The sequence below is a fragment of the Erythranthe guttata genome, chromosome 4, assembly GCF_056151865.1.
Source record: "Erythranthe guttata isolate IM_541 chromosome 4, IM_541, whole genome shotgun sequence".
NCBI classification, from domain to species: domain Eukaryota; kingdom Viridiplantae; phylum Streptophyta; class Magnoliopsida; order Lamiales; family Phrymaceae; genus Erythranthe; species Erythranthe guttata.
The window spans coordinates 105,943-132,205 of record NC_142536.1 but is presented as its reverse complement, the minus strand read 5'-3'; the positions used below and the strand labels follow the sequence as shown (position 1 = coordinate 132,205).

Genomic DNA, 26,263 nt, shown 5'->3' with positions numbered 1-26,263 from the left:
AAAAACCTTTTTTTTTTTCCGGGGTGTTGCCGCCAAACCCCCGTAAATTTAAGTCCACCGTATAACAATATCCTAGACTCGTCAATGTTAGAACAATTATTGTTGCCATTAATTGGTTTGTGTTATTTTTTATTTAAATTTTGTAATGCGCATTCAACAATGTTAGTAATAAATTATTTTATTAATACAACCCAAATATTAGTATCACAGCCAGAATAACATACATTACAGGGTGGGTCCTCTGATTCCCAAATTCCAAAAGAAAAAAAAAACAAGAAAATTGATACAACATAAGTTACAGTTAAGCTAATGGAATCTTAAAATCTTCTCTAAGGGGGCTACTTATACGGTACAAAGTGCCTCAGCTCTACAGTTTACAAATGCACACAGACACACAAACAAAATAGATATATTTATCACACTTTATTATTATTATTATCACATTGACCACCTCATCAGCTGGAACCGTACTCCAACATCTCCCACCTGAATGGACGGAACACGAAAAGAACTTTAGGCGAGCTCTTGAAAAGAAGAGCCACACACACGCATACAGCTGCTATGGTCAACATTGAGAGCATTGCCGGTCTGTAGAGTAGAGTCCGACTGCCAGTCCTGTGGGCACCATTCTGAGCACAAACACCACACGGCCGTTGAATGCGTTTCATCTCTGACCTTCCAATCTCAAAACTAGCAGCTGCGGTTTCTACATTTGGCTTCTGCTTTATGCTGCTGCTGCTGCTGCTGCTGCTATCCGGAACAGTATCGAAAATGTCAACAACTACATGCCCTGAAGATACTTTCTTGTTCATTTTCCTCTGAACAAGGTGAATATAAGAGTAGTGTCCTCTGAGACGAGCATAATCTTCAGGTGTGAAACCTGTGCTATCTAGGGCAGTCTTCCATGCTACAATCCCCACCTGAAAAAAAGACGTGTGTATCAGTACTCTGAGGATATCTTATTACTGACAATCAAATTGGTCAGTCTTAACTCGTAACAAGATTACCTTTCTGGGATCATCAGTCAAAGCGTCCAAGATGTCTTCAGATCCATCCCTACCAGCTGCTACATGAAGAGGTGTGAGACCTCCAGGTCCTGCAACATCAGGTCTAAACAAGGAACTCTGCTCAATATCAACTAGGGATTTGTATTCCAAACTTAGGTAATCTGCTACTTTTTCAGGCACATATCTCAACAGCATCTCCACCAGGGGTCTTGAATTTCTCCTTACTGCTCTGTGGAGCAGACCCATCTCAGACAGAGCAAACTTCAACAATGGTTGCTCTCCACCACTCACTGTTCCATAGAAAAGAATATCCAGGAGCTTACTTACAACAGAACACCAGTCACGGTCCATTGAAAACTCTACAAGATACTTGAACCGTTCGAAAGGAAAACAATCCAGGTTAGGATCTTCGTGTCCATATCGAGACATTAACTGAAATTTGTGGAGAAGCCATCCCATTTCATGTATAAACTCCATGGCTTGGTTTGGCACACCAAATCTCCCTGTTCCTCTCCTTAGATTGTCTATCTCCATCATTTCTATTTCTTTCTCTAGCATGCGAATCTCAGTACAAATGTTATCTTCAGCAACTATGAAGGGAGCAAAGCTGCTACTGATACCATGATCTTCAACCTGAATATCAGAAGTATGTCGAAGTTATCAAAACTTGCAGTAATTTTCATAGTCATGGGATTCAAGATCTATATTGCATGTATGATCAGGGAGTTTGTTAATGAGAACTTGGCTTTATGCATATCAAGGTAAAAAAGTACAATGAGGCAAAACATTATTCAATAGCAATTTAAGTCAATCCAGAGTATGAATCAGCATAGCAGTCATCATGTGTAAAATTACATGCAGTATGATCGGCATACACTAACTTGATGCAACATACTATGGATAGTTTTACTATAAGCTGAATAAATCGTCACCTCCATAAAACCTCTTCCGGTAACTGCAGGAATAGAACAGGAATACTTGATATATTGAGCATTCCCCTCAAAGCCGTCAACATGTTCCACCGACTCACTTTTAGCTTCCAGATATTTTCCTTCCAGTGCACAGAGTAACCTGGCAAACAGATGATAAGAATCCTTCTGATTATCTCAAAGGCTTGGGTATATAATGATGACAACTCAATAATTACCTAAGCTAGGGGAGACAATGGTGTACGAAGCCAATAAATAGCAGTTCTTTTATTACAACTATTGAAAAGATAAGAACATGCTCTTCACATTGCAAATGACAATGCATACCTTGTCGTAGGTAGTGATAAATTAAAGCCTTTAACAACGAATTCAGCTTGTGCAGATGATGTCACAGCAATAGGTCTGACACTCAAAATTGTGCCATAGTTATCAGTTCCAAGAGGCAAAGATGTGTTAACAACTACCTGACCTGCATGTTCAAATGTCCAACTAAGATATCCACAAACAAACACATAATCAAGTTCAGAATCCAAATATAAAAGATGACAGAGAATTATTGGAGGAATGCATTAGGAGATAACCATTGCAGGCAAATGCTATCTGATTCTGCACCCTGGCATAGATCCATCCAGTACTCCAGAAATTGATATCGTCGGAGAAATTCAAAAGCCGAGTTAGACTGGAGCTCAGATCACAGTAGAGCTACTCATGAGAAGGACAAAAAAAAACTTTAGATTTTGACAATTACATGAGTTCAATAATGAACGTGGAATTGAAATTACACACTCATGTCTCTGTATACTATCAGAAAACATACCTCTTCCCATTCAGACTCGGGTAGACGAAGATATAGAGTCAAAATGACACAACCTGGCCTAATGTAGCTCTCTATGTCAGAAGGACTATTGGATAACCAATCAAAAATCTGGAAGTTCAAAATTCTCATGGTTAAATTGTCAGATAGAAATATAAAGAGGTGCATATGAAGGGGAGGCACTCATAAAAAGGAAAGGTGACAGAGTATTATTAGAGTGTCATAGTTACCAGAAAAAGAAAGTTCAAAATTACCTGGGCTCGTAAAACGATGGGAAAATCACTAGGTTCCTTTCCAAATAGTTTGAAGACAATGCGGTCCGTGTGTCTCTGTAATGAAATAAATCAAAAGAAGAAAGCAAAAGAACAAAGCATAGAAACAAATAAAATGTTAAACGGAAGGGGCCAGCTTGCTTAATATTATCACAGGCGGTAAAAAATGCAGCTATGTCAAACATTTTTGAGGCATCATTTTTTCAATTTAACTGATCCAGTGGATTCTACAAACAGTTTAAGGGAGAAGCAAAGTTACCTGATCCTCTCCAATGGAACTGGATGGTGACTGTGCAGATGCAGAATCAGAATTGCCGCTAGTCTGAGGCGGACTTGACTGATCAGATTCTCGTTGCACCCATGAAGGATGTCCAATAGAAACAGTCCCAAGACCCTGTGGAGCAGTAGATCTTTCTATGTATTCCATGCCATCATCCGAGTCAACATAAACATCATTCAAATCAAAATTGTTTGCTTTGCTCCTTTCACCAGAAATTTCCCTGCCTTGAGGATAAATTTGAGAACTGGCTTGGGAGTGTAACACGTTGCCTGGACTTTGAGATGCCGTATGTAAATCCCCAGCATTTCTTGGCATGTCATCACCATGATTTGAATGTTCCTGTCTAGATCTTTGTCCTAGAGAGCCATTAGAAAGCAATACAGATGCTAATTCTGAATTCCCCAAGGAAGGCAAATTATTGAGTAGGTTTTGAGATTCCTTTAGATGTGCCGGTATGCTTCTATCCCATTGGTTGGATCCCTGACTGGCAAGGCTTTGCAGAAGATGAGACAAGAGATCCTGATTATCGTGGTTTGTCCTATCAGCTGCATATGATGAAAATCAGAAAAAGGTGATCATTGTTAGAGTTGTCATATTCGGATCATACCACATTACAATCTTTCCTAGACAGGGAAGAACGTCATTTGCTTACAGTGCATGTTGGAGAGTATCTTCAGTATACTCATCAACAGATAACCGCTTGCCTGGCTGTCATTGACTGGACTGTTATTACTGACGTTGTCAGTTAGTGTTTTCCTCCTCCTTTTATTGTGGCCAGCCAATCGCCGGCGACAACTTCTCTTTCCTTCGTCAAACTCTTGAAGTGCATGAAACCTGCCAATTTGCATAATTATAGGCATCTAATTAACCTAATTAAAAAATCCGCTGATAATAATGTACTATGAAAATAAATAGCACAATCAGATTTTTATGTATATCACAGACAGAAATTTCCCAAGATCATCCCATTCTTACAAAATGTAATCAACATAGAATCACTGCATATACATACAGGCGATGGTAATATATTTCATCTTCTTAATTTCATTCAGTCATATTGCAAATACCGTCTACAAAAATGACAACCAAAGCCATTAACACTCTATGAATCTATTCCTTAGGTATACCAGTTATGAAATATGCTATGTTAAAACCATCATTTGCTACCCTTCATTCTATCCCAAAACTCATTATTGAGCAGCAATAACCATTTAAGTGTCTAGATGACTTAAGGACTTAAAAAATGAGCAACCGAGTAGTAGAACTAACCTGCTGCACTGCTGGCAGAAACGTTGCATTTGATTTCCGACAAGTGCCTTGCTAGCCTTGGAATGCATCTCACAGACCTTATGGCGCCTATGATAGTCTTTAGCCCTGCTGAGATCCGACCCGCAACCCTCGACCTGGCAAACTGAACGATTAGGTGTCGCCCCCCCACCCAGCTTGGTCTTCTTCGCAGTTGTTGCCGGTTCCACATTCCCGGGCTTTGTGTACCCTCGTCCACCAAGGTTCAGATTAAGAGTGTCGTCGGCTAAGTTATTGTCTCCCACATCACTGGCCCTCCTCTTCTTCTCCAATTCCATATTACCTTTCAGAACTCCTTGACTTAATTCATCAGAATCAGAGGAAGAACTGTTAGAGGAAGCACGAGTTGTGGTAATTCCAGATTCGAGTGGAAACAACTGTCTGCTTTGATAATTAGAGGAAGTGCGATTGAGAGGTGTAGCAATGAAGAGGTCCCCATCCCATCGCCAATCGTTGGGATCCCATTCCAAGCTCCGTTTCCGGACTGCATTCAAATCTGTAGAAGCCATACCATAATATAGCTGAGCTTGACCTCCAATTCTAGCCTCCATAGATTCCTTCCTAGCTAGAAAACAGTCAGAAAGGCCTGGACTGGATGCTTGGAGAAATTGTTTGCAACACAGATCAGAGAATTCCGTTTCCAACTCTAGGTGAAAGTTTCACCTAATTAGAAAAGCCTCCGTACGTACGGCCGCAAAAATCGAGAAAGAACATCTCCAGGAATCCAATTGAAAGTTCAAAGCAACGAACGGAACAAACTCAGACTAAGAACATCAAAATCGTGAAGACAAAATACCAGAAGAGGGGAAGGGAGGGGGTGAGGAAATAAAAACCAAAAATCAGAGTTGACGACGAAAGGAGTAGAACTGAAGAAGCTCCTCCAATATTAACTAATAAGTGAAGAAAGCATTAAGAGAGAGAGAGAGAGAGAGAGAAGCTGACGGAAGAGTTTAAGGTGAATTGACGGCGGAGGAGGGGAGAATAAAGTAGAGACAAGTTGGGTGGGAGGCGGTGGCGAAAGGTGCGGAAGGAAGGTGGGTGGGTGGGGGATATGAATGTGAAGTGTGTGTGTGTGTGAGAGAGAGAGATGTTGAGTGGTGGTTTTTGTTTGAGTAGAGTTGGTTTTCTTTCGTATGTAGTGTAGTGTGGGGACGTCCATTTGTTTGCTACTACATACATAACCGACTGTTTGTTCCAGCACTCACCCCCCCCCCCCCCCCCCCTCCTCCTCCTACAACTTAAAAAAAATGTGTTCTTTTTTTTTTTTTTTTTTTTGTTAATAAATAAAAATTATTTAGCTTCAGTAAATAATGTTTTTGTTTAGAAATTTTCTGTAACAATTGCTATAAATGAATAAAATATCGTTGATGAATTATTAATATCATTAAAAATTAGGGAAGAGTGGTAAGAAAGCAAAAAAAAAAAAGAAAAAGAAATAGGAATGCGATGAAATTTGGAAGGCCGGCCCACCACAGAGACCCTCTTGCTTTCACACAGATGCTCCAATTTGATTATGGGCCATTTATTTTATTATTTTATTATTCTCTCTTTCTCCCATGCCATGCCATGCCATGCCATGCCATAATAGATAGACACGGTTAGAGGGTAGTTAGTTAGTTAAAAAGAGATTTTCCTCATTTTTATTATTGAAAATAAATAAAACATCATTTACTATTACTTGTTGACTATATTGGATTTAAATAAGGATTAACATTATAAATGGTTTTGGGAGAATTTGTGTGTTGTAGTTGTATAGTACTCCTACTAGAGAAGCGTGCCAATTTCATCCATTCCATTCCATACAAATTACGAAGACCCATTTCATGCTTCCTTTCATTACATAATAACAAAAATAAATAAATAAATAAATAAATGAGAAATGGTGTGGCAACAAAGTTCACATGGATCATAATGGTCTTTGTTCGGTCTAGTTTGACCAATACGTTGAATTGGTCACTCTCCTGGTCCACTCATATTATTATTATTTATTTTTTTATATATATCTCATAATTAACTAAATATTAAGAAGAATTGTTGATATATTTTGGATTTTGTGAATGTGGCCGACAGTGGGAGAAAACACGCAAGAATCACATAAAAATATTATCAAATTTGTATGCAAACCCACATGCTGTTGCCCCTCCTCCCCTCCTCCTAAATATTTATATTTTTCTCTCTTTATTATTTCATTCACATATTTGTAATCAAGGCCGTGCATGGGGCTTCCTCGTTTAAATTTTCACTTTTGACCCATATATTGATTTTGATGCAATACACTAACAGCTCCAATTTCGAGCAAATATATACAAAAAATTTCAGTCAAACTAATAATTTGAGGTTCGGATCTGCCAATGATTGGTCTGATCATTGGTAATTATATTAATATTATTATTATAATAATATATAATTCATGATGTACCTGGCTAGCTAAATGATGGTGTTTGTCTGTAAAACTTGTGTTTATTTGTGACACCAATCGTCCAATTGTAAACACGAAATTGCGTTACAATAACCGTATAGGTCGATGAAAAATCTTTATCTTCGACTGTAACAATCACTTTAGACATGTGAGCTAAAAACACATAAATTTGGGTGTTGAGTCCACATAGATGCATACGAGCAACATATATCAACAATTAAAATACTAATATAATAAAGCTGCATGTGTTAAATAAAACTGTTAAGTAAGTTTAGAGGAGCAATGATATATGGAATAGTCATGTGTATTGTATAGTGTGTGTGTGTGTGTGTGAGAGAGATTAGGGGAGAGGAGCTCTATCTCGTGCCTGCAGGAAATTATATATTTGACTTGTTACAAATTAATTAATTATATATTTATTTATTGTGGGCGGGCCCCGGCCACCACCTATCATCTCCACCTTCCAAACGGTGGATACGAAGTGGGCACATGCCCACTGCCCCCCTCACTTTTTACACCTCCTCTTCCCTTATTTATTTACTTTTTTCTTACAAAATACAATGTTGGGATCCTAATTCAGTTTTACCATATTTCATATCTCAATATTCTCAACAGATCAGATGATCCACAGCCAGCACATGCATGATTATTAGTTATTTATATTATTATAATTAATGCTTCTTGATTAGTCTTTTAATCATGCATGTTTTGTGTAATTGATTTAATTTGGTTTCCAGTTACCTTCCAACCTGACATTTCTTTTTAATAATTTACTCGTACGTACTAGTAGTTAACTAATTTCCATATATATTGGTCCTCCACAGGAACATCACATATATATGCACCTTTTATTAATTTATTTAGAGTATCGATTAGTTAATACAAAAATTATTGCATTTTCTCTCATCAAACAATCATTTCACTGATCCATGAATAAGTCCATTTGTGCAATAAATGGTTATCAAGCTAGCTCTCCTGTATTAATTATCTTGATCATATATATAGTTATAAAATTTGAAAAAGTTAACAGATTTGTCATGGGGAAAACAATAAAAACAAATCAATTTTTTTTCCAAACGTTGCAAACGCATCTTACTCCATAGACCTTGCTTGATTTTATTTAGAGTTGTGCATCCTCATTAACTTAGGCCTCGTTAGTTAATAGTTTCAGATGGACATGGACCCATACGGTAAATGATATTATTACATACTGTAAATGATTGATTAAGAAAATAAATGTCGAAATTAGTTGTTCATTTGCATTTTAATTTATTTGGTAACAAATATGAAATGACAAAAAAGAGAGGTGCAAAGTGCAGTAACTGATAACTTGTTACACCTTCCTACAATTTCTCTATAGTCCAATACAGTAACGGGTCAAAGTCGGGCTGACTTCCTGGTGGTAAAATATACAGAAATCAAATTCCGTCTTTATCGCCGGCATCGAATTCCGGATCTTCTTATTTTGACCGCCGCCTCCATATACACACACCCACCCACCCTTCCATTTTTCTTTTTTTCCCGTTGTTGTTACAGAGGTTGGCTGATGTGAGAAGACAGACAGACTTTGGTTGCATTTCACAGCACAATCGTGAGTATTTTTTTCTACTCAATCCACCTTTTTTACTTTTCAGTTTCTAACTCATTTTACTTCATTTCTTGTTTTTCTTCCCCCATCTTTGTTTTGTTTTAAATTTAAATACGAGTATGATTTTTCATTTTATGATCCTTGGTTCCGTTATTTTGCGGGATCTAGTACAATTGATTTCGAGCTCTACCACTGGTGTCTGAATGATGCTTCACTCTTCATTTTCACCAATTTCTGTATGCTTTCACTTAGTTTATTCACCCTTTGTTTGTTTATAAGGTTTTCTCATAGTTTTCATTTTTATTTATTTTTAATGAGGTGGCCTTGGAACTGATCTTAGGCTTTCGGTTATGTGCATTAATTCACAATTTTGGATGACAAGTGATGCAGTTATCTAAAATGATCATAGATATTGCTCTGATTCTTAAGCATCTTTTGCTTATATAGGCCTTAATTTGTAAACATAACTTTTTTTTTTCGTTACTCCTGCTGAAAGCATTTTGACTACTTGGATACTTGTATAAATTCCAGTTATAATGACCCCAATTGGACGCGCATTAGTGTGCCTAGTATCTATTGGAATCGAAAGCTTCGGTTGTCATTCTGTTGGAATAAATATCTGCGCACTTAAGAGCATATATTTTTTGACATGGGCAGTGTGCGCAGACATCTTTCACTATCAGAGTGTCTACGCAAACTGCCCATGTCAAAAAATATCTGCTCAAAGTCAGAGTTTTAGAGTAAAGAATTTAATGGGATGATCTATATACTGTCTGCATCATGTTGTTCCATGAAGTGTTATATTTGCGCAATGACATTTCACTTTTACTGTTGTTCGGCTTATTTACCTAATAGAAAATACATTTCCTTGAAGTCATATTTCAAGAATTTAAAAAAATTAATTATGTGCTCTCTCTTGCTCAGACGATTGAAAAGGAAGGACATCCTTCGATTGAACTACTATGAGTTGCTTTAACTGCTGCGGAGAAGATGAGACCAACAATAATGCTGATGGTGGAGGCCACTATGCAGCAAAAAATTCAGCTGGTAATGCAATAATGCTTATGAGTAGTCATTAATGTCTGATTTAGAATATCTTGATATTGATTCTGCATCCTGATCAGTACACTTTTTTTAAGTCCAGCAGTCCTACAATTAATTAAGCAGAAGGCTAAAGGCTTGGCATGTATTGACCTGCTTTATGTCTTTTGTTACTAGTCGGATTTCGTGAAATCATATGTTCGCATGAATTTGTTGAACTTGACCTTTTTACTTCAATTCTGGAATTATGTCTGTTGGCTTCTCAAACACATTGAGATAACATTTCTTTTTCGGTTCGAAGACTGTGTCATTAGACACTAGGTTTTCATTAAATCAAGGTCCCTGATCTGGTAATTTTATGTTACAGATGCATTATGTTAGCTGGTACAAAAGCTTACTTCATTTTATCCACATACTATTGATATTCTCAAGTCTAAACTACAATGAGTTTTTTCTGGTAGGAAATAATGGAAATTATCATAGTACAGAAGCTGCATCAAAAGATCAAGCTGTAAAAATCCAGCCTATTGCAGTTCCATCAATTCCAGTAGAGGAACTGAAGGAAGTTACAAGTAACTTTAGCACAGATTCCTTAATAGGGGAAGGCTCGTATGGAAGAGTGTATTATGGAGTTCTTAATAGTGGCCAGGCTGCAGCTATAAAGAAATTGGATGCAAGCAAACAACCGGATGACGAATTCTTAGCTCAGGTTTGTTTTGAAGATGCAATTTAAGTATTTTCTTGGGAATTAGGTATGAAGCATCCATAATATCCCATTTTTGAAATTGCAGGTTTCTATGGTATCGAGGCTAAAACATGAAAACTTTGTGGAACTACTTGGTTATTGTCTTGATGGAAATCAGCGCGTCCTCGCCTACGAGTTTGCATCTAATGGATCTCTTCATGACATCCTCCATGGTATTTGAATAAAGTTTGCAACAAGGGAGTTCTTTTCTGTCTTATTAAAATTTGCATATGAATTTGTATCTAATGCCTTTAGTTTGCAGCTTTAAAGCATTTTCATTGATGTTGATTTTTTTTATTCTTTAGTTATGACTTTCAAAACATTGGATAAGCATTTTGCAAACTGAAGCAGTATTAGAAGATGAACTTGAGATGTAACCTCGATCAGTTCATCTCTGTTCACCTCGATTTTATATTATTTCAGTATAATCATGCATTTCATGATCAAACATAAAAGTGTATATCTCATCCAAGCCCCAGCACTGCTTCAATAGGGACTAGAGATAGAAAGCAATATATCAGTAAATTTTCAACCTTCATTGATTTATAAATGTTAATTTTTCAGGACGAAAAGGTGTTAAAGGAGCACAACCTGGTCCTGTTCTTTCTTGGGGTCAACGTGTGAAAATAGCAGTTGGGGCTGCAAAGGGACTTGAATATCTTCATGAAAAAGCAGATCCTCACATTGTTCACCGTGATATTAAGTCAAGCAACGTACTAATATTTGATGATGATGTAGCTAAGATTGCTGACTTTGATTTATCAAACCAAGCTCCTGACATGGCAGCACGTCTTCACTCTACTCGTGTTCTTGGGACATTTGGATATCATGCTCCAGAGTATTTCTCTTTTGTTTCACATGTCTCTCTCATCTCCTATTTAATTAGGGCGTCTTATTTTAATTGATTTTGTAAAATGGCAGATACGCAATGACTGGGCAGCTGAATTCGAAGAGTGACGTGTACAGCCTTGGTGTGGTGCTTCTGGAACTGCTTACCGGGCGCAAACCTGTAGATCACACATTACCTCGTGGGCAACAAAGTCTAGTAACATGGGTACTTAGTTCTCCTTTATGTTTTATTCGTTTATCTCTCTATCCAAATAATAGTTATGTTACGTAGGGCATGATTTTGTATACGTTGTTGGTTTTAGGCTACACCAAAACTAAGTGAAGACAAGGTGCGGCAATGTATTGACGGTAGAATGGGAGGAGATTACCCACCAAAGGCGGTTGCAAAGGTGATTATTGTGATGATTATGTTGTTGTAGAGTAAGAAAAGATGTATATAAGAGAGTTGAATGTTGAAATGCAGATGGCTGCTGTAGCGGCATTGTGTGTACAATATGAAGCAGATTTCAGGCCAAACATGAGCATTGTAGTGAAAGCACTCCAGCCACTATTAAATACTCGTCCAGGACCAACTGCTGCTGAAACATGACGACCACCTACAAACGACTATTCGTCTCCTCCAAACAAGTTGGTAAATCATATGATATTCATATGGAAACTGCAACCAACTCGCCTAGTCTCATCTATTCTAATGAGATACTCGAATCAGTTTGTGCCTCCAAGTTTATACAATGTCATCATTATTATTATCTGTATGCATCGACAACCTGAGGCATATGATATTCTCCTTGTTTCTCTCTCTCTCTCTCTCTCTCAGTATTATATGATATCATCTTTTTTTCTTTCTTTTTTCTTTAATCATATATCAAATATAAACACCATGGTTGAAATAAATACATAATGAAGATAAGACTCAAATACCCCACATCACAAGGCCATAATTATATAAATATTTCTTCAAATCACTCCCGTTCCCGTATACAATGTGCATCCGTTTCTCTCTCTTCCAAAACCTGGAAAAAAAATCTATATCCAAACACCTCCTAATACAAAAGCCCAATTTCCTTGTCTTTGAAAGCAATACAAAAGCCCAATTATCATACTAATACAATATCCACTTACTTTAAAAAGCATTTCCGGCGGGATGACGTTACGATACGATACTACTACTTGATGCCCTAATTCGGAAAGGAAAAACACAAGAGATTTAATCAAGGAAGAACTGATTAATAAATGATTGTGGATGCTATAACAGCGTTGAGTCATTCTGCGATGGTGGGGGATGGGCAGACCGCGGCTGCTGTAGGAGGCGCCGTCGCCAAAATTTCTGTTTGGTGGGACATCGAGAACTGCCAAGTTCCCAGAGGGTGCGACCCCCACACAATTGCGCTCCGCCCTCTACAAAATGAACTATTATGGGCCGGCCACTATCTCTGCATATGGCGACACCACTGGCATTCCTAACTCCGTCCAACATGCCCTCTCCAGTACTGGCATCGCTCTTAACCACGTTCCCGCTGGTATCCTTTTCCATTTTATCATTCCCTGTATTTGTGCTATAGCCACCGACTTTAGGGTTTTATCGTTACAATTACAATTTGAATTTGATTAATCGGAATTATGATGCTCACAGTTCGGATGATAAAGTCCAATCAAATATTTTTAAGGAAAACGGATGTTCCAGTTGATGACAATTTTTTGATAGTTTTTTAATTGATAATATGCTCATCTCGATAACAGGAGCCAAAGATGCAAGTGACAAGAAAATTTTAGTTGACATGCTGTTTTGGGCGGTGGACAACCCTGCTCCAGCAAATTATTTGCTTATCTCCGGAGACAGGGACTTTTCAAATGCCCTCCATCAATTACGCATGCGTAGATATAATATCCTGCTCGCGCAGCCAAAGCAAGCATCCCCTGCTCTTGTTGCTGCAGCAAAGTGTGCATGGCATTGGTCGAGCCTCGTCCATGGTGGAATCCCATTTTTCACAAGTGATGGACATTCTGCTTGTGTTAGTGCATCTCACACTACTAGAACCTATGACAATATTATTGTTTCAAGTCGACCTTCTTATTCTAATGCTGCTGATACTTTCCCTTTGGGATCCCATATGTTCTCTGTTCCTGCAAGGATGGCTGTTAAATTGCCATCTTGTCCAAATGGCACAAATCAGGCAAACACTACTAGAATGACAAGTTTGCCCATTAAACTTGAATCAGCTAAAGACACAGGGTTTCCCCATCAACCAGAAATTGTACCGGAAAAAAAGTTAAAGATTGCACCTCACGAATTCTTTGGAGCAACCTCGAGGGCAGTTCTTGCGAGCAGGTCTGCTCCAAATCTGTCTTCTGGAAATATCAATAGTTCATCTAGCAACTCAAGTTACCTGAATGAGTCAACCCAGTCTCGACCTCCTCATGTTCCAGACAATTTGACTCCCTCCGGTTCTCATAACAATACTTTCCAGCCAGCTCCTTCAAGATTACTAAATGGACCTAGGTTTTCCACAACAACATCTTCTGCAGTACTGCCAAATACTGAGAAGTTAGGTTTGATTGATCACTCCAGGATTTTCCCAAACGTAGGTGTTCAACGCCTTATAGGTGTTATCTTGCTAGCATTGGATGCTCTAAAAGTTGAAAAGATTGCACCTACGGAAGCCAATATAACAGACTGCATCCGTTATGGTGATACAAAATACCGTAATACTGATGTGCACAAGGCCTTAGAATATGCACTTGACCAAAATATGGTATTCAAGCAATGTATGGGTAATATGGAGCTTTATGTCGGTAGGATTGAGAGGCTGTGGACTTGCGAGAATCCCGATGGTGGTAATCCCCAACATTACCCAAAAACAACCTGGGCTGCCATTCAGAAGTTCCTAAGGTCACCTACTGGGCGTTCTGCATTGATAGCATCGGAATGCAGGTAATAAATAGTATAATACTGAATTATGTATTGCTTCCATTTTGGAAAGAAAAAAAAAACCTCTAAGTGGCTGGTGATGTCATTGCATCTGTTTTCAGGTATGAAGCAGCTTCGATTCTTAAAAAATCATGCTTAACAACATTCTCTTTGGGAGAGGTAATTCGGATCATGAACATGATAATTACCATGAAGAAATGGATCTCACACTCACACCTGGGTTGGCAACCTATTAAAATTGTTCTGTCAGAAACTAAAGACGATATTGATAATGGTTCTTGATTTGATCCAAATGATAATGTAATGCTCCCAAATTCGGCTTTTGGTGGTAGCGGATGTCGGCATATAGCTAGCTGGTCTTATCTGCAATTTTGTGGCAATTTGTGTTCGGAATTATATTACACACTGAACGCGAAGAAACGGAACATGTGAAATTGGAGTATATTTCGCTGATTCCGTCACCCTGAATGGTAATGGTATAACTATCATTACTCGTTAAGAGCATATTGTATATGCCGTCATTGAGAAGCACATCTAACTAACTATATGTATAATATACATTATTTTTCATAGAGAGCAAATTATGGGAATTTTTTTAATGTTGTGAGAATTTGATTACGCACATAGTTGTTGATCCCGTGGGAATTATGGTTTTTAGATAATTTACAACTAAACTGAGAGCACAAGTTTGAATGTTGTATTGTGGGCGTACTTGTGTTGTTTCAGCTGATGATGTTGCTTATGAATTTGCCCCCTTGTTAGTTTTCTCGAGTGCCCTTAATGCATGTATATGGGCTTTACAATTTACAATGCAAATCTTATGATACCATTTGATTTATATAGTTTGCTAGGTATATAACACAGGGCATCAGGTAAGATGTGGTGGACTGGTGGCGAACTTCACATGAATGCAACTGAAGTAGTATAAGTTACATGTTGTTAGCAGAGAGAGTTTGTAATTTGATCAGAGGGGAGACGGGGAATAGTGATTACATAGAAAGAGCAGAGTTTGAGATGATGGGGATATATTTTGTTGAATATAGTGCATCCGACGACGTGGCTAAGGGAGAAAGGGATTGAAAGAAGGGTGGGCCTCCTTCTGTGTTTTGTAAGCCCTGTTATGTGGAAGATGCAAAATGCAGAAAGTTAGTTGGGGAATACCCAATACACATATAGCAAGAAATGAAAAAGAGAGACGACGAACGGACGGACGGACCTGGAAGCAGTTGAAGCAGCAAGGGTAAGTGAACCAAAAATGATGAAAAGGAAAGGAAGAGAAGCAACTCTAATCATACTTGTTTGTGTCCTCCCTACTCTAGTTTTTATGACCACCCGCGACTGCGAGTAATAAGATGATGCTCCTGCTGCTGTTACCATATGGATGGATGGATGAATAAATAAATAAATTAGATAAAAGAGCACATAACAGGGCACAAGGCAACAAGGAAGGAAGGAAGGTACGTACCTGTTTGTACACTTTGCCGCCGAGTCGCCCCCCCTGCAACACCACAAGTAACTACTAGTAATTAAAGAGTAAAAAGCAAAGCATCAAACATACTGTAGGTAATTTACCTGCAGAGCTCAACAAAGTGGTGTACGCTTCGGATACCAATTTGAAATTGGATTCAGCTTGAGATTTGAGATGAGCAGGAAATCGATCAGGATGAGTTTCCCAAGCCTTACTTCTGTATGCATCTTTTACCTACACAACACCTAACTTTCTCATTTTCTATGCGTATACATCATACATATACATATATACATACGGAGATGTTGTTGATCGACCTGGGATTGGGAGGGATGAGAATTGGGGGCCAAACCCAGCAACATTTTCGCCGATTCCTGCTCCATATTTATTTTGATGATCGGACCAACCAACCAACACCAGCCCTTCAAATCCCTGATTTTGTTTTTCCTAATTACGAATTGCTTATTATATTGTTCGACTCCTCTTCCTCCACGTCCACTCCCCTACTTTTACTTCACCACTCTTTACATTTTCTCTCTCTCTCTCTCTCTCTCTCTCTCTCTCTCTCTATCTATTCATCAAAATTCAATTTAATAATTGCTACCCATAAATACAATTGATCTTCAATAAAACCAATTTATATCCAAAACTTCCTAAATCAAAATGTTCATAATCATTTTTTGTTTTCAAAAAATTGAAATTAAAGTGACAGGATTAAGAATAAAACATTGTCACATTCATATTCCTTGGATTTGAATTAAAAAAAAATTGACTATTTTGATAAAATTTTCCTTTTTTCATTTTTTTAATGAAATTCCAACTTTTTTATTTATTTGGAATGGAAACAAAAATTAAATGAATAATTTGCTAACATCTGATATTAATTTCCACTACTAATTCTAAATAGTGTTAATTTATATATATATATATATATTAAATGGAATTGGGAAATGAAGCTAGTACGTTTTATGATACGGAATTTTGTTAGAGTAAATAAATATGAATTGATGGGGGTAAAAGAAAAGAGTAAAAATAGGGACGAAGTGAGAGGGGTGCCATTCATAACATTACATAACTGAATTTTGATCTAAAAAGCCGTTGATCCATTTGTTCATAGACAAGTTCCTCTATATAAGCATGGCATTCATGCTCAACATTAACATCACTCACTCATCCACTTCATCTGGTTTTTTTCCTTTTTTTCCTTTTTCTGCTTCTTCTCTGGCTGGCTATTATTTTCCTGTACCAGGGGGGGACGTAGAAACTGAATAATAATAAAGGGAAAAAAAGATTGTTTTTTTTAATTAATTCATTTAAAAGGAAAAAAAAAAGAAAAGAAAAAATGGTTGGGAAGGTTGCAATATCGGTGGTGTCCCTCCTGCTGGTGGTGGGTGTTGTGATCGGAGTAGTGACCATGGTTAGAAGCAACGACTCTTCTTCTTCCCATGAACCAGTACCCAACCCCACCAACTCCATGAAGATGATCACCTCCATCTGCGAACTCACCTCTTACAAGGAATCTTGTGCCCACAGCCTCGAATCCACTGCCAAGAACACTTCCTCCACCGCCACCGACTACATCCTTGCCGTCGTTCAGGCTGCTTTGACCGAGGTCCAGAAATCCCTCGACACCACCGCTAAGGTTGTCGTTGACAAAAACGCCGACCAATACAATTACGTTGCCGTTGAGGACTGCAAGGACCTTCTTGACTACGCTGTCGAGACCCTTCAGGCCTCCATCTCCGTCGTCGGCGACAACGACATGCACACCGTCGAGGACAGGGCCCACGAGCTCCTCAGTTGGATGACCGCCGTCTACGCCTTCCAGACTACCTGCGTCGACCAAATCCAGAACCCCGAGTACAAGTCCGCCATCGAGAACGGCATGGTCAACGCCACCCAGCTCACCCACAACGCCGTCAACATTGTGGCGGAGCTGTCCCAGGTGCTGCAGCTCTTCAACATCCAACAGACGACTGTCAACACCACATCCACCAGCAGCAGCGGCGGCAGCTCTCACCGCCGCCTCTTGATGACCGAAGACGGATACCCAACATGGGTGGCGGCAGCCGACAGGAAGCTGCTGGCAAAGAGGGGAAACGCAATCAGGCCGAACGCGGTGGTGGCCAAGGACGGCAGCGGTCATTTCAAGACCATCAACCAGGCTCTTGCATCGTACCCATCAAACTTCAAAGGCAGATACATCATCTACGTGAAGGCCGGTGTGTACGACGAGCAAGTCATCGTGGACAAGAATAAGCCCAACGTGTTCATGTTTGGAGATGGTATTGGAAGGAGCATAGTCACTGGAAAGTTAAACTTTGGAAAGATGAAAATCGGTACAATGCATACAGCCACATTCGCAAACGAGGCTGAAGGATTCATCGCCCGGTCAATGACCTTCCGCAACGAGGCTGGCCCAGAAGGACACCAGGCGGTGGCTTTCCGTTCGCTAGGTGACAAGGCGGTCTTGTTCGACTGCAGCTTCGAGGGATCACAGGACACATTGTACTACCAATTCCGCAGGCAGTTCTACCGAAACTGCCACATATACGGGACAGTTGATTTCATATTCGGAAAGGGAGATGCAGTGATCCAAGACAGTGAGATAGTAGTGAGGAAACCAATGCCCAACCAGTTCAACACAGTGACAGCAGATGGGAGAGAAATCCAAAAGGGAAGTAACGGTTTGGTGATACAGAACTGCCTGATAGTACCAGACAAATATTTGTTCCCAACGAGGTTCCAAACACCAACATACTTGGGGAGGCCATGGACACCACAGGCACTGACAGTGGTGATGCAGAGCAAGCTGGGTGACTTTATCAGACCGGAGGGATGGAGAGTGTGGGACGGTGCTAACAACCACAAGACATGTGAGATGTACGAGTACGCAAACAAAGGGCCAGGTTCAAGAACAGATAAGAGGGACAAAGCTTTCTCACATTTCAGAGTACTCAACACAGCACAAGCAGTTAAATACACTGCTGGACAGTTTCTTGCTGGGGCCCAATGGTTGCCCCAAACCGGTGTTCCTTTCAGGCTAGGCTTCTGATCATCATGTCCTACTACTATTACTATACCGCCTTAAATAAATTTCAATTTTATTTATTTATTTTCATATTTCTATTACATTTAAATTTGTATACATGGTGAAATATTCTTTGATTCTAAGAGAAAATAAATCTGAGTATCCAAAAATACTCCTAGTTACTTTCCCATTTTACAAAAGCCCTATTATTTGGGTTAGTTACCTGCAAATATTTGAGTCCCTCTTCACTCACTACCAAATAGCTAGCTAGACACCAGAAAATTGTATGCATGCATTTAACCATAATATATATATATATAATTCTTTCAACAAGATTGTACTCAGTTCACAATTACAATGTGTGTGTGTATGTATCTATGTCATTCTTCTTATCAGAATAAAAGACATAGTATATAGACAATATACAAATGGTTTGCCTGTACAGTGGGACGAAGATGTATGTATCTATGTATTACGAGTTCTAGTATGCTAAAACGAACAAGAATGAACTACAGATGAATAAAATAAAAATGGGAATATCGAAGCAATAGCTATAAATGATTGTCGAAGAGGTGAGGAAGTGTAATCTTGCCAGAGTTATTGGGGTCAAGCTTGTTGAACTGATTGCATATCTGCAGTATATCCGTTTCCTTTATCTTCCCCATCTCCTTCAGCTTGTATATCACATATTCTGACTTACTGTTACAACAACATTATAATATTATATCATATATATGCTTGTGCAACCATGCATTCATTCTTGGATCCACAAAAACAAAGCAAGAATAGCAATCTACCAGAAAGCAAGAGACACTCAATTTATGAAAAATATGTTGAAATATGGTATTTGGTAATTCTTTATCAAAGAGCTCATGGCTTTCAGTGTAAGTTAATACTATCTTATCCAAGAAGGAATACTATGATCATCTTCACATCCACCATATTCATCATCAAGATTCAAGATTCAAGATTCAAGATTAAAGTGTATGGCAGCAGAAACAAGGAAAAAGCACAAGGAAAGATAAAACACCACCAAACTATTATTTAGTCAAGTTATTATAAACACGAAACAGGAAATCATGAGATGATGATAATAATATAAGTAAGTAGGTACCTTATAAAGCCATTGTGGTTTGTGTCAGCAGCAAGCAAGTCCTCGACGGTAATATCCCTATGCAAAACCCAATTAGTAATCTTGCGGTGCCTCTTGTCGATCCTTGCTTCAGCCAGATACAGAAAAGCCCTAGCCACAGCTAGTGTTGAAAACAACAGCCACACAGATGCAAACAATCTCCCTGTAAGAGTCTTGAAAGCTGTGTCCCCATAACCAACAGTTGTAACTGACATAACAGATAAATACACAGAATCCAGCACATCCAGATCCTCCACAAAGTATAGAAAAAGAAACCCCATCCCAATACACATCACAACAACCCCAAGTGCCAAACCTACCTTCAGTCTTATCCTCATCCTTCCCTTTGCCACGTCAATTATGTAATTCCTAGCAAAGAATCTTCTTGGGTGCTCCTCCTCCTCATGATGATTCTTCTGTCTATTTTGCGGCCTCGGGGGCGGCCCCGCCTCAATCCCGGCAAGGATCATGTTTTCCTGCATGTCAAGCACGTTATTGACAACCCCACTCAGAAGAATGTCTATGAACCCAAAACCCACGAGCACAAAAACACAGGCAAACACTTTAGCGATGGGGGTGACTGGGGCGATGTCTCCGTAGCCGATGGTACACATGGTGACTATGCAGAAGTAAAGGGCGTCCACCACAGGATGAGTCTCGATGCCGGAGAAGTGATCTCGGTTGAATGAATAAATAACTACTCCCAGGGAGAGATACACGATCAGTAAAACAGCGGCTTGTCGGAGGAGGTAAGAGGAATCCGATTGGCGGAGATAATTGGGGTCGTCGGCGGAGTGATGAGTGCGGAAATCTTTCATCACAGCCATGGCCGGTGCCGTATTGCACCGCTTCATTTTCTTCCGGGACCAGGAAGAGGAGGAGGATTGAGGAGGTGGAGGATTAGGTAAGGGGTCTTCAACGTCACTGCCGTAGTGGTGGTGGTCGTAAACGATAGGGGAATTAGAGATATCATCATCATCGTCATCATCATCATAGTGTTGCGGCGGCGGCGGCGGATGCGGAGGCGGAGGAGTAGGTACAAGTAATGGCTCTGCCGCAGCGGCCATAGCCATTCATCAGTTGACAAATTGGTATGGTGAAACCCAACACTCCAATTCGGACACAAACAAAACAGAAACGTGGACCCCACCAATTAACTAAATGTATGTTTTAGTTTTTACATATATCTATATAATATATTTTTATTTTTATTTAATATAATATAAATTATAAATAAAGCAACCTGCACACATATATATTATAGAACTAATAATTAAGGTCCAAGCGAGGCCCAGTCCATGATAGAATTATAGTTGGTTTGGGCTTTGAAATTCAATCAAATTGGAAATTAATTCATTATTTAATTGAATTAGCGTTGTAGCAGTGCACACCACGCGCATTGCATAAAGATTCAAAAATGCCATATCTATTTATTATATTAAAAGTGGCGTATAATATCAATATGTACTAATTAATTAAATCAATTCGCCCATTTGTTGTTGAGTATTATACATGATTGGTGATCCTGGCATATAGAAATATATATAAGTTTAGTCTAGTGTTTTCTTGCTGGACTCAAATTGTATATTATTAATATGCAGATTATTCTAATTAATTAATTAATTGTTGCTAGCCCCAACAGAGTCTACTGCTTAATTTATTGGAAGAGAAAAGCTAAGGAAAGCAAAGAAACAAAAGAGAGTGGAGGGAGGGAATACTTAATTAGTGATCGATGATGATCATCATAAAATTAATCAATAGGAAAACAAAAGGAAACAAACAAACAACATATAAATTAATCATCATATACATTTATTTGATTGTCAAAATTAATGATATTATTTGATTGCATGCATGCATGAATGGGTATTAATTAATTATTAGGTATATACAGGGCCTCATCTCTAACTAATTAATCGATGATCACGACTAGTATAATTCTATAATATTTTGTTGAATTCAAATATGCTAATTTCACTATATATTGTGATATATTGTGAGAGATAGTAAGTAGTTCATATTTTATTTACCACTTTCAAAACAAAAACAATAATAATAATAATAATAATAATAATAGTAATAATAATAATAATAATAATAATAATAATAATAATAATAATAATAATAATAATAATACAAGAACAAATTAATAATTTATTTTATTTAAAAAGATAATGTAATTTGCAGCAAGTGGAAGAAGATGTAAAATTGTAGATAGTTTAGTTAAAAACCCACCAAAGGAAAAGTCTGGATATATACAAGATTGTTTCATCATCCATATGAAACAATGTAATCAATCAATCAAATACATATACTTGTCCAATATATATTATCATTTATATACTAGTACATACGACTACTCGCATTCTATTAAAATTAAATTAAATTATTTTAATTTGTCATTATATAATATATATATATTTTCCAATTAGTATTACCAGAAAAAGAGTTCACCAATAATTAATTAATTCATATATATATGATATATAGCAGAATAATGAAGTAATAATATAAATTGCCCCCAGACCAGGCTGAACCCGACTGGGTGGGTGGGCTAAAAATGTCAATGCCAAATAGACAACAATATTCAATTGTTCATACGCCCTTTTTTTGATTTTATCGACCAAACTCCAAACCCCAAACTTAATATATTTGAATTTGACCAACCAACTCCTTTGACTCCTTCAAATTCAATATAATCTGCCTAATTGCCAGCCATCCTACCCACATATATATATATATATATATATATATATATATATATATATATATATATATATATATTCCAGATTTTATTCCCATCGATCGATTTATAATTTTTTTTAAATCATTACAAAGATAAATTTAAACTTATGTTAGATAATATTGTGTTCGATCTCTTACTCCACCAATTAGGTAACATAGTAAAGGCAAAATATTAAAAAATAAATATTGAGAAATTAATTAAAAAAAAAAGTTTATTTGGTTTGTTGCGGGGCACTTGATTGAATTATTCGGATATATATATGTTTGCACGTTACAAGTTCCAATGAATAGCTTGCTAGATCAATTATTTGCAGGCCATCCAACTTTGACAAAACCTTCATAATAATTAATTAATTGTGCTATTTCACCTAACAATCATTTTAATTACCACATTCCTTCAGAATCACCTCAGATCCTCTCTGTGTGTGTCTCTCTCTCTCTCTCTCTAGCATATATTTTTGTTTATTCTTAATTAATACACACAACTTAATTATTAGCTATATATTAATAACATCTACTATCAATAAGGTCTATATATATATATATATATATATATATATATATATATATATATATATATATATATATATATATATATATATATATATATATATATAGTACATGTGGAATAATCAACTTTGGTGGTGGTGGTGGTGGTCTATATCCTTACCTACATTTCGGTGTCAAAATCAGCATGTATAGTAGTCGTTTATAGGAGGATAATTATAATTAGAAGATGCACGCTCATATTTGGTATTTCCTTCTTTCCATTTTATACGGGTTTTGAGCTGATGCACGTATATTAAGAAAATTAATAAATGCGTATGGATTTTTTAAAAATCATAATGAAATCACTAAATATCCATTTTTATTAATTGTTTCACCTAATTTTATTAGGGTTTATTAGGGATAACCCCCTTGTTCATATTTTCTAATGAGGTAGATCCAATTTTTTTTCCCCTTTTTGAGATAGACCCAATTTTGCCAACTTGGCAAAATATATTATATTATTTTCCTTTAATACCCCTGTTTTATTTTTAAACGGCATTTATTTTCTTTACTACGTGATTTGAGATTTGCTGATACGTTGCCTAAAATCACGGAATAAAATTACGTGAGATCATTGGCCGTTATATCAAATTGTGTACAATATTTTTCGAAGGTTCTCTTCAGCGTTCTAGCGGTTTTTTATCGTCTTTGAAGATTTCTGAACCGTCGTTGGAATATGATCGAATTTGAGCGTTCGTTGTTGGACGTTGTTAACCGGGTATGAATGCGTTATTCGTTTTTATTTTTCATATATACATTGTTATTTTTGGCGGATGATGTTTGTTTGGAAGAGGATTGACAGAGTTAGAAGAGGATGGTTCACGCAGATCGGACCAGAGTTGTTTTATATGAGCTTCGTAGTTGGTTTACGCAATAATCGGAATAATTGTCCGATGTGGTCGAGTTCATGTTTTTGATCCCGATCGATAGTTGGTTTATTTGTTTATAACAGCCGATTTAAGTGTGTTGGGTAGTACATTAAAATATAGTTCGTAGTCTTTTTTAAATTAGCGTATGGATTTTGCATTTTAAGTTTATTTTTGATGATATTAATGTATTGTCATTCAAATGTATTTGCAGTCTATTTAATCATTTTTTAGTATTCTGCATTTTTAATTTTGTTTCATGATTTTAGGTTTTTTCAATGGCGAATTTCGTACGGATATTGTTGAGGTTTGGTGGGTTGGTTGCTATAAAGAGGTGTTTACGATGTAATGGCTCGGTAACTTCGGTTAAGTTTTAAACCGTTGTAATACAGTAGTATACTATTATGAATACCGTATGATACTACCATTATCATTTTATTATACTATTATGAGATTATTAATGTACTAGAGTTTTTTAACTCGACATATTGGTTTGATTGTGTTATGATGTGTTTTATGTATTTTATCAAAACCCTAGATTGAATTTATGAGATTATTAATGTACTATTTTATTGGTTATGTTGGAATACTTTACGTTGGTGTTGTTTTCAATGTTCTTGTCATTTCAGTGGTATATTGTTTGTAACACAATTCATATCACTACTATAACCGTAATATACTATCATAGCAGATCAATGTACTATATTGAAATTATTAATATACTATGTGGTTGAATAATACGGGATCCATAGTCAATTAACGAGATCGATAGTCGAATTAGATCAATAAGATAGTCTATTACATGATATAAGGAAAATTACACTAATTAATTAGTATTTCAAACAAACTTATTATTCAGTTTCCATATATATTATTATTTTTTCATATATATTATTATTTACCCTAATCGTTTTCATATAATAAGGAAAATTACCCTAATTGATTAGTATTTCAAACAAACATATTATTCAGTTTCCATATATATTATTATTTTTCCAATAGTCAATTAACTAAACCCATAGTCGAATTAGATACATGGGATAGTCTATTAAAAGATATGAGATAGTCTATTAATTTTAAAACACAAATCTGCCGCCGTCACTTCTCAAATCTAGGGTTTTGATGATTCTTCGGCCCATAGTCGATTAACGAGATCCATAGTAAAATTATACCAGTGGGATAGTCTATTAAATGATATGGGATAGTATATTAATACAGATGTAATTCGACTATGCATCTCGTTAATCAACTATGGGCCGAAGAATTATCAAAACCCTAAATTTGAGTAATCCTAGATTTGAGTAACCCTAGATTGGAGCAGTGACGGCGACGGCGACGGCGGCGGCCAACGACGATATCACTTCTGGTGGATGTCCTGCCCATCAATTGTTGCAATATCACTGATTTAGTGCTCGAATTCGGTATGCGATTATAACAGATCTGCAATTACACAAACGTGATAGTCGATTTAGCCAAAACATATCAACAAATCGATGGATGATAGCGATTCAGCGAGTGGCGACGACGTACCTACGGCAGCTACCTCGGAGTGCACGAAAATCGTCGTTTCACGGCAGTGCAGACGTCTCCCCCTTTCAATCGGCCGTACCGGGAAGTTGTTCTGGGAGGTTTTGCAGTTCATTCGATAGTGGGTTTGGGATGATAGTGATTTAACGGGAAAATAGGAAGGGATTTGATTTTATTTCAAAAGGTAAAGTAACGGGTTTTGTGGGATTTGATTGAGGGTAATTATGTAATTAGAAAAAGTTTGAGCTGTTATCAAAATGACAAATATAAATTTGGGTCTACCCCTATTATTTGAATGTTTAAGGGTGTTATATCTAATAGACCCATTTTATTAAGAGTAGTATGGGGAAATACAAAAAAAATACTCCCTCCTTCCCTTAATACTTGTCACTTTTGACATTTTTTCATATTTCAAATTATTTGTCATTTTACTATTCCAATAAATAATTAATTGCATTTTTTCAATCTTGCCATTTCTCACTCATAATTAATTAAAATATGATTATTTAAAAAACAATTAATGGCATGGGCATTTTAGTGATTTACTATATTTTTTGTTACTATCTATGCATATTTATTGTGTTTCTTAATATGTGTGCAACTAACAAAAGTGACAAATATTGAGGGAATGAGGGAGTACAATAAATGCTTCATTATTAATTCAAAGTGACAATTATTTTGAAATACAAAAAATTGTCTAAAAAGACAAATAAAATAGAGAGGATGATCCTAATTAATTAATTACGCAATTTTGTTCCATAACCAAC

The 26,263-nt window shown here is 37.1% G+C and overlaps 6 protein-coding genes across 12 annotated transcripts; 3 read left to right on the top strand and 3 right to left on the bottom strand.

Annotated features, from left to right (window-relative positions):
- Window positions 1-162: 162 nt before the first annotated feature.
- Window positions 163-5,954, bottom strand: LOC105955573 (squamosa promoter-binding-like protein 1). Its single transcript, XM_088816093.1, has 10 exons — window positions 4,572-5,954; window positions 3,955-4,136; window positions 3,282-3,847; window positions 3,005-3,079; window positions 2,754-2,861; window positions 2,518-2,638; window positions 2,264-2,405; window positions 1,940-2,078; window positions 1,008-1,640; window positions 163-920 (listed from the first exon to the last, which is right to left on the bottom strand). The coding sequence occupies exons 1-10, from the start codon at window positions 5,156-5,158 to the stop codon at window positions 456-458; spliced, it is 3,018 nt and encodes a 1,005-aa protein (XP_088672219.1). The 5' UTR covers window positions 5,159-5,954; the 3' UTR covers window positions 163-455.
- Window positions 5,955-7,893: 1,939 nt separating this feature from the next.
- On the top strand, window positions 7,894-12,094 carry LOC105955584 (Protein kinase superfamily protein). Of its 2 annotated transcripts, none has more exons than XM_012979339.2 (8): window positions 7,894-8,617; window positions 9,539-9,661; window positions 10,117-10,364; window positions 10,447-10,573; window positions 10,965-11,238; window positions 11,322-11,454; window positions 11,552-11,638; window positions 11,713-12,094. In XM_012979339.2, exons 2-8 carry the CDS (start codon window positions 9,577-9,579, stop codon window positions 11,836-11,838), a joined length of 1,080 nt encoding a protein of 359 aa, XP_012834793.1. In that variant the 5' UTR covers window positions 7,894-8,617; window positions 9,539-9,576; the 3' UTR covers window positions 11,839-12,094. The 2 variants fall into 2 exon arrangements, with proteins under 2 accessions (XP_012834793.1, XP_012834800.1); XM_012979346.2 differs by having other exon boundaries at window positions 8,610-8,850.
- A 314-nt stretch (window positions 12,095-12,408) lies between these two features.
- Window positions 12,409-14,600, top strand: LOC105955621 (uncharacterized). The gene is given in 4 exon segments (XM_012979387.2): window positions 12,409-12,637; window positions 12,639-12,769; window positions 12,990-14,181; window positions 14,280-14,600. Coding segments are annotated over 4 exon segments (1,659 nt in total). The 5' UTR covers window positions 12,409-12,482; the 3' UTR covers window positions 14,461-14,600.
- Window positions 14,601-15,058: 458 nt separating this feature from the next.
- Window positions 15,059-16,253, bottom strand: LOC105955600 (Chaperone DnaJ-domain superfamily protein). 6 transcript variants are annotated; one of them, XM_012979359.2, is made up of 5 exons: window positions 15,964-16,253; window positions 15,751-15,880; window positions 15,644-15,676; window positions 15,395-15,545; window positions 15,059-15,293 (listed from the first exon to the last, which is right to left on the bottom strand). In XM_012979359.2, exons 1-5 carry the CDS (start codon window positions 16,027-16,029, stop codon window positions 15,239-15,241), a joined length of 435 nt encoding a protein of 144 aa, XP_012834813.1. In that variant the 5' UTR covers window positions 16,030-16,253; the 3' UTR covers window positions 15,059-15,238. The 6 variants fall into 6 exon arrangements, with proteins under 6 accessions (XP_012834813.1, XP_088672212.1, XP_088672213.1 ...); XM_088816086.1 differs by having other exon boundaries at window positions 15,644-15,694; window positions 15,964-16,219; XM_088816087.1 differs by having other exon boundaries at window positions 15,395-15,542; window positions 15,644-15,694; window positions 15,964-16,219.
- A 714-nt stretch (window positions 16,254-16,967) lies between these two features.
- On the bottom strand, window positions 16,968-20,970 carry KCO5 (Ca2+ activated outward rectifying K+ channel 5). The gene is made up of 2 exons (XM_012979410.2): window positions 19,792-20,970; window positions 16,968-19,376 (listed from the first exon to the last, which is right to left on the bottom strand). Exons 1-2 carry the CDS (start codon window positions 20,880-20,882, stop codon window positions 19,229-19,231), a joined length of 1,239 nt encoding a protein of 412 aa, XP_012834864.2. The 5' UTR covers window positions 20,883-20,970; the 3' UTR covers window positions 16,968-19,228.
- LOC105955631 (pectinesterase 4) lies at window positions 16,989-18,877 on the top strand. The gene has a single exon (XM_012979399.2). The coding sequence runs from the start codon at window positions 16,989-16,991 to the stop codon at window positions 18,699-18,701; it is 1,713 nt and encodes a 570-aa protein (XP_012834853.2). The 3' UTR covers window positions 18,702-18,877.
- Window positions 20,971-26,263: the final 5,293 nt, after the last annotated feature.

What these genes read in the sequence shown, in the direction of transcription:
- LOC105955573 (XM_088816093.1), bottom strand. Translation starts at nt 5,158, where the DNA reads ATGGAGGCTAGAATTGGAGGTCAAGCTCAGCTATATTATGGTATGGCT. An exon ending in CCATCGTTTTACGAGCCCAG is followed by an intron (nt 2,862 to 3,004) that starts GTAATTTTGAAC and finishes TTGAACTTCCAG; the next exon opens with ATTTTTGATTGGTTATCCAA. An exon ending in TTATCACTACCTACGACAAG is followed by an intron (nt 2,079 to 2,263) that starts GTATGCATTGTC and finishes TCTGTTTGCCAG; the next exon opens with GTTACTCTGTGCACTGGAAG.
- KCO5 (XM_012979410.2), bottom strand. Translation starts at nt 20,882, where the DNA reads ATGGCTATGGCCGCTGCGGCAGAGCCATTACTTGTACCTACTCCTCCG. An exon ending in AACCACAATGGCTTTATAAG is followed by an intron (nt 19,377 to 19,791) that starts GTACCTACTTAC and finishes TTGTTGTAACAG; the next exon opens with TAAGTCAGAATATGTGATAT.
- LOC105955584 (XM_012979339.2), top strand. Translation starts at nt 9,577, where the DNA reads ATGAGTTGCTTTAACTGCTGCGGAGAAGATGAGACCAACAATAATGCT. An exon ending in TGCAGCAAAAAATTCAGCTG is followed by an intron (nt 9,662 to 10,116) that starts GTAATGCAATAA and finishes TTTTTCTGGTAG; the next exon opens with GAAATAATGGAAATTATCAT. An exon ending in ATGACGAATTCTTAGCTCAG is followed by an intron (nt 10,365 to 10,446) that starts GTTTGTTTTGAA and finishes TTGAAATTGCAG; the next exon opens with GTTTCTATGGTATCGAGGCT.
- LOC105955600 (XM_088816086.1), bottom strand. Translation starts at nt 16,029, where the DNA reads ATGGAGCAGGAATCGGCGAAAATGTTGCTGGGTTTGGCCCCCAATTCT. An exon ending in CTCATCCCTCCCAATCCCAG is followed by an intron (nt 15,881 to 15,963) that starts GTCGATCAACAA and finishes GGTGTTGTGTAG; the next exon opens with GTAAAAGATGCATACAGAAG. An exon ending in GCGGCAAAGTGTACAAACAG is followed by an intron (nt 15,546 to 15,643) that starts GTACGTACCTTC and finishes ATATGGTAACAG; the next exon opens with CAGCAGGAGCATCATCTTAT.
- LOC105955631 (XM_012979399.2), top strand. Translation starts at nt 16,989, where the DNA reads ATGGTTGGGAAGGTTGCAATATCGGTGGTGTCCCTCCTGCTGGTGGTG.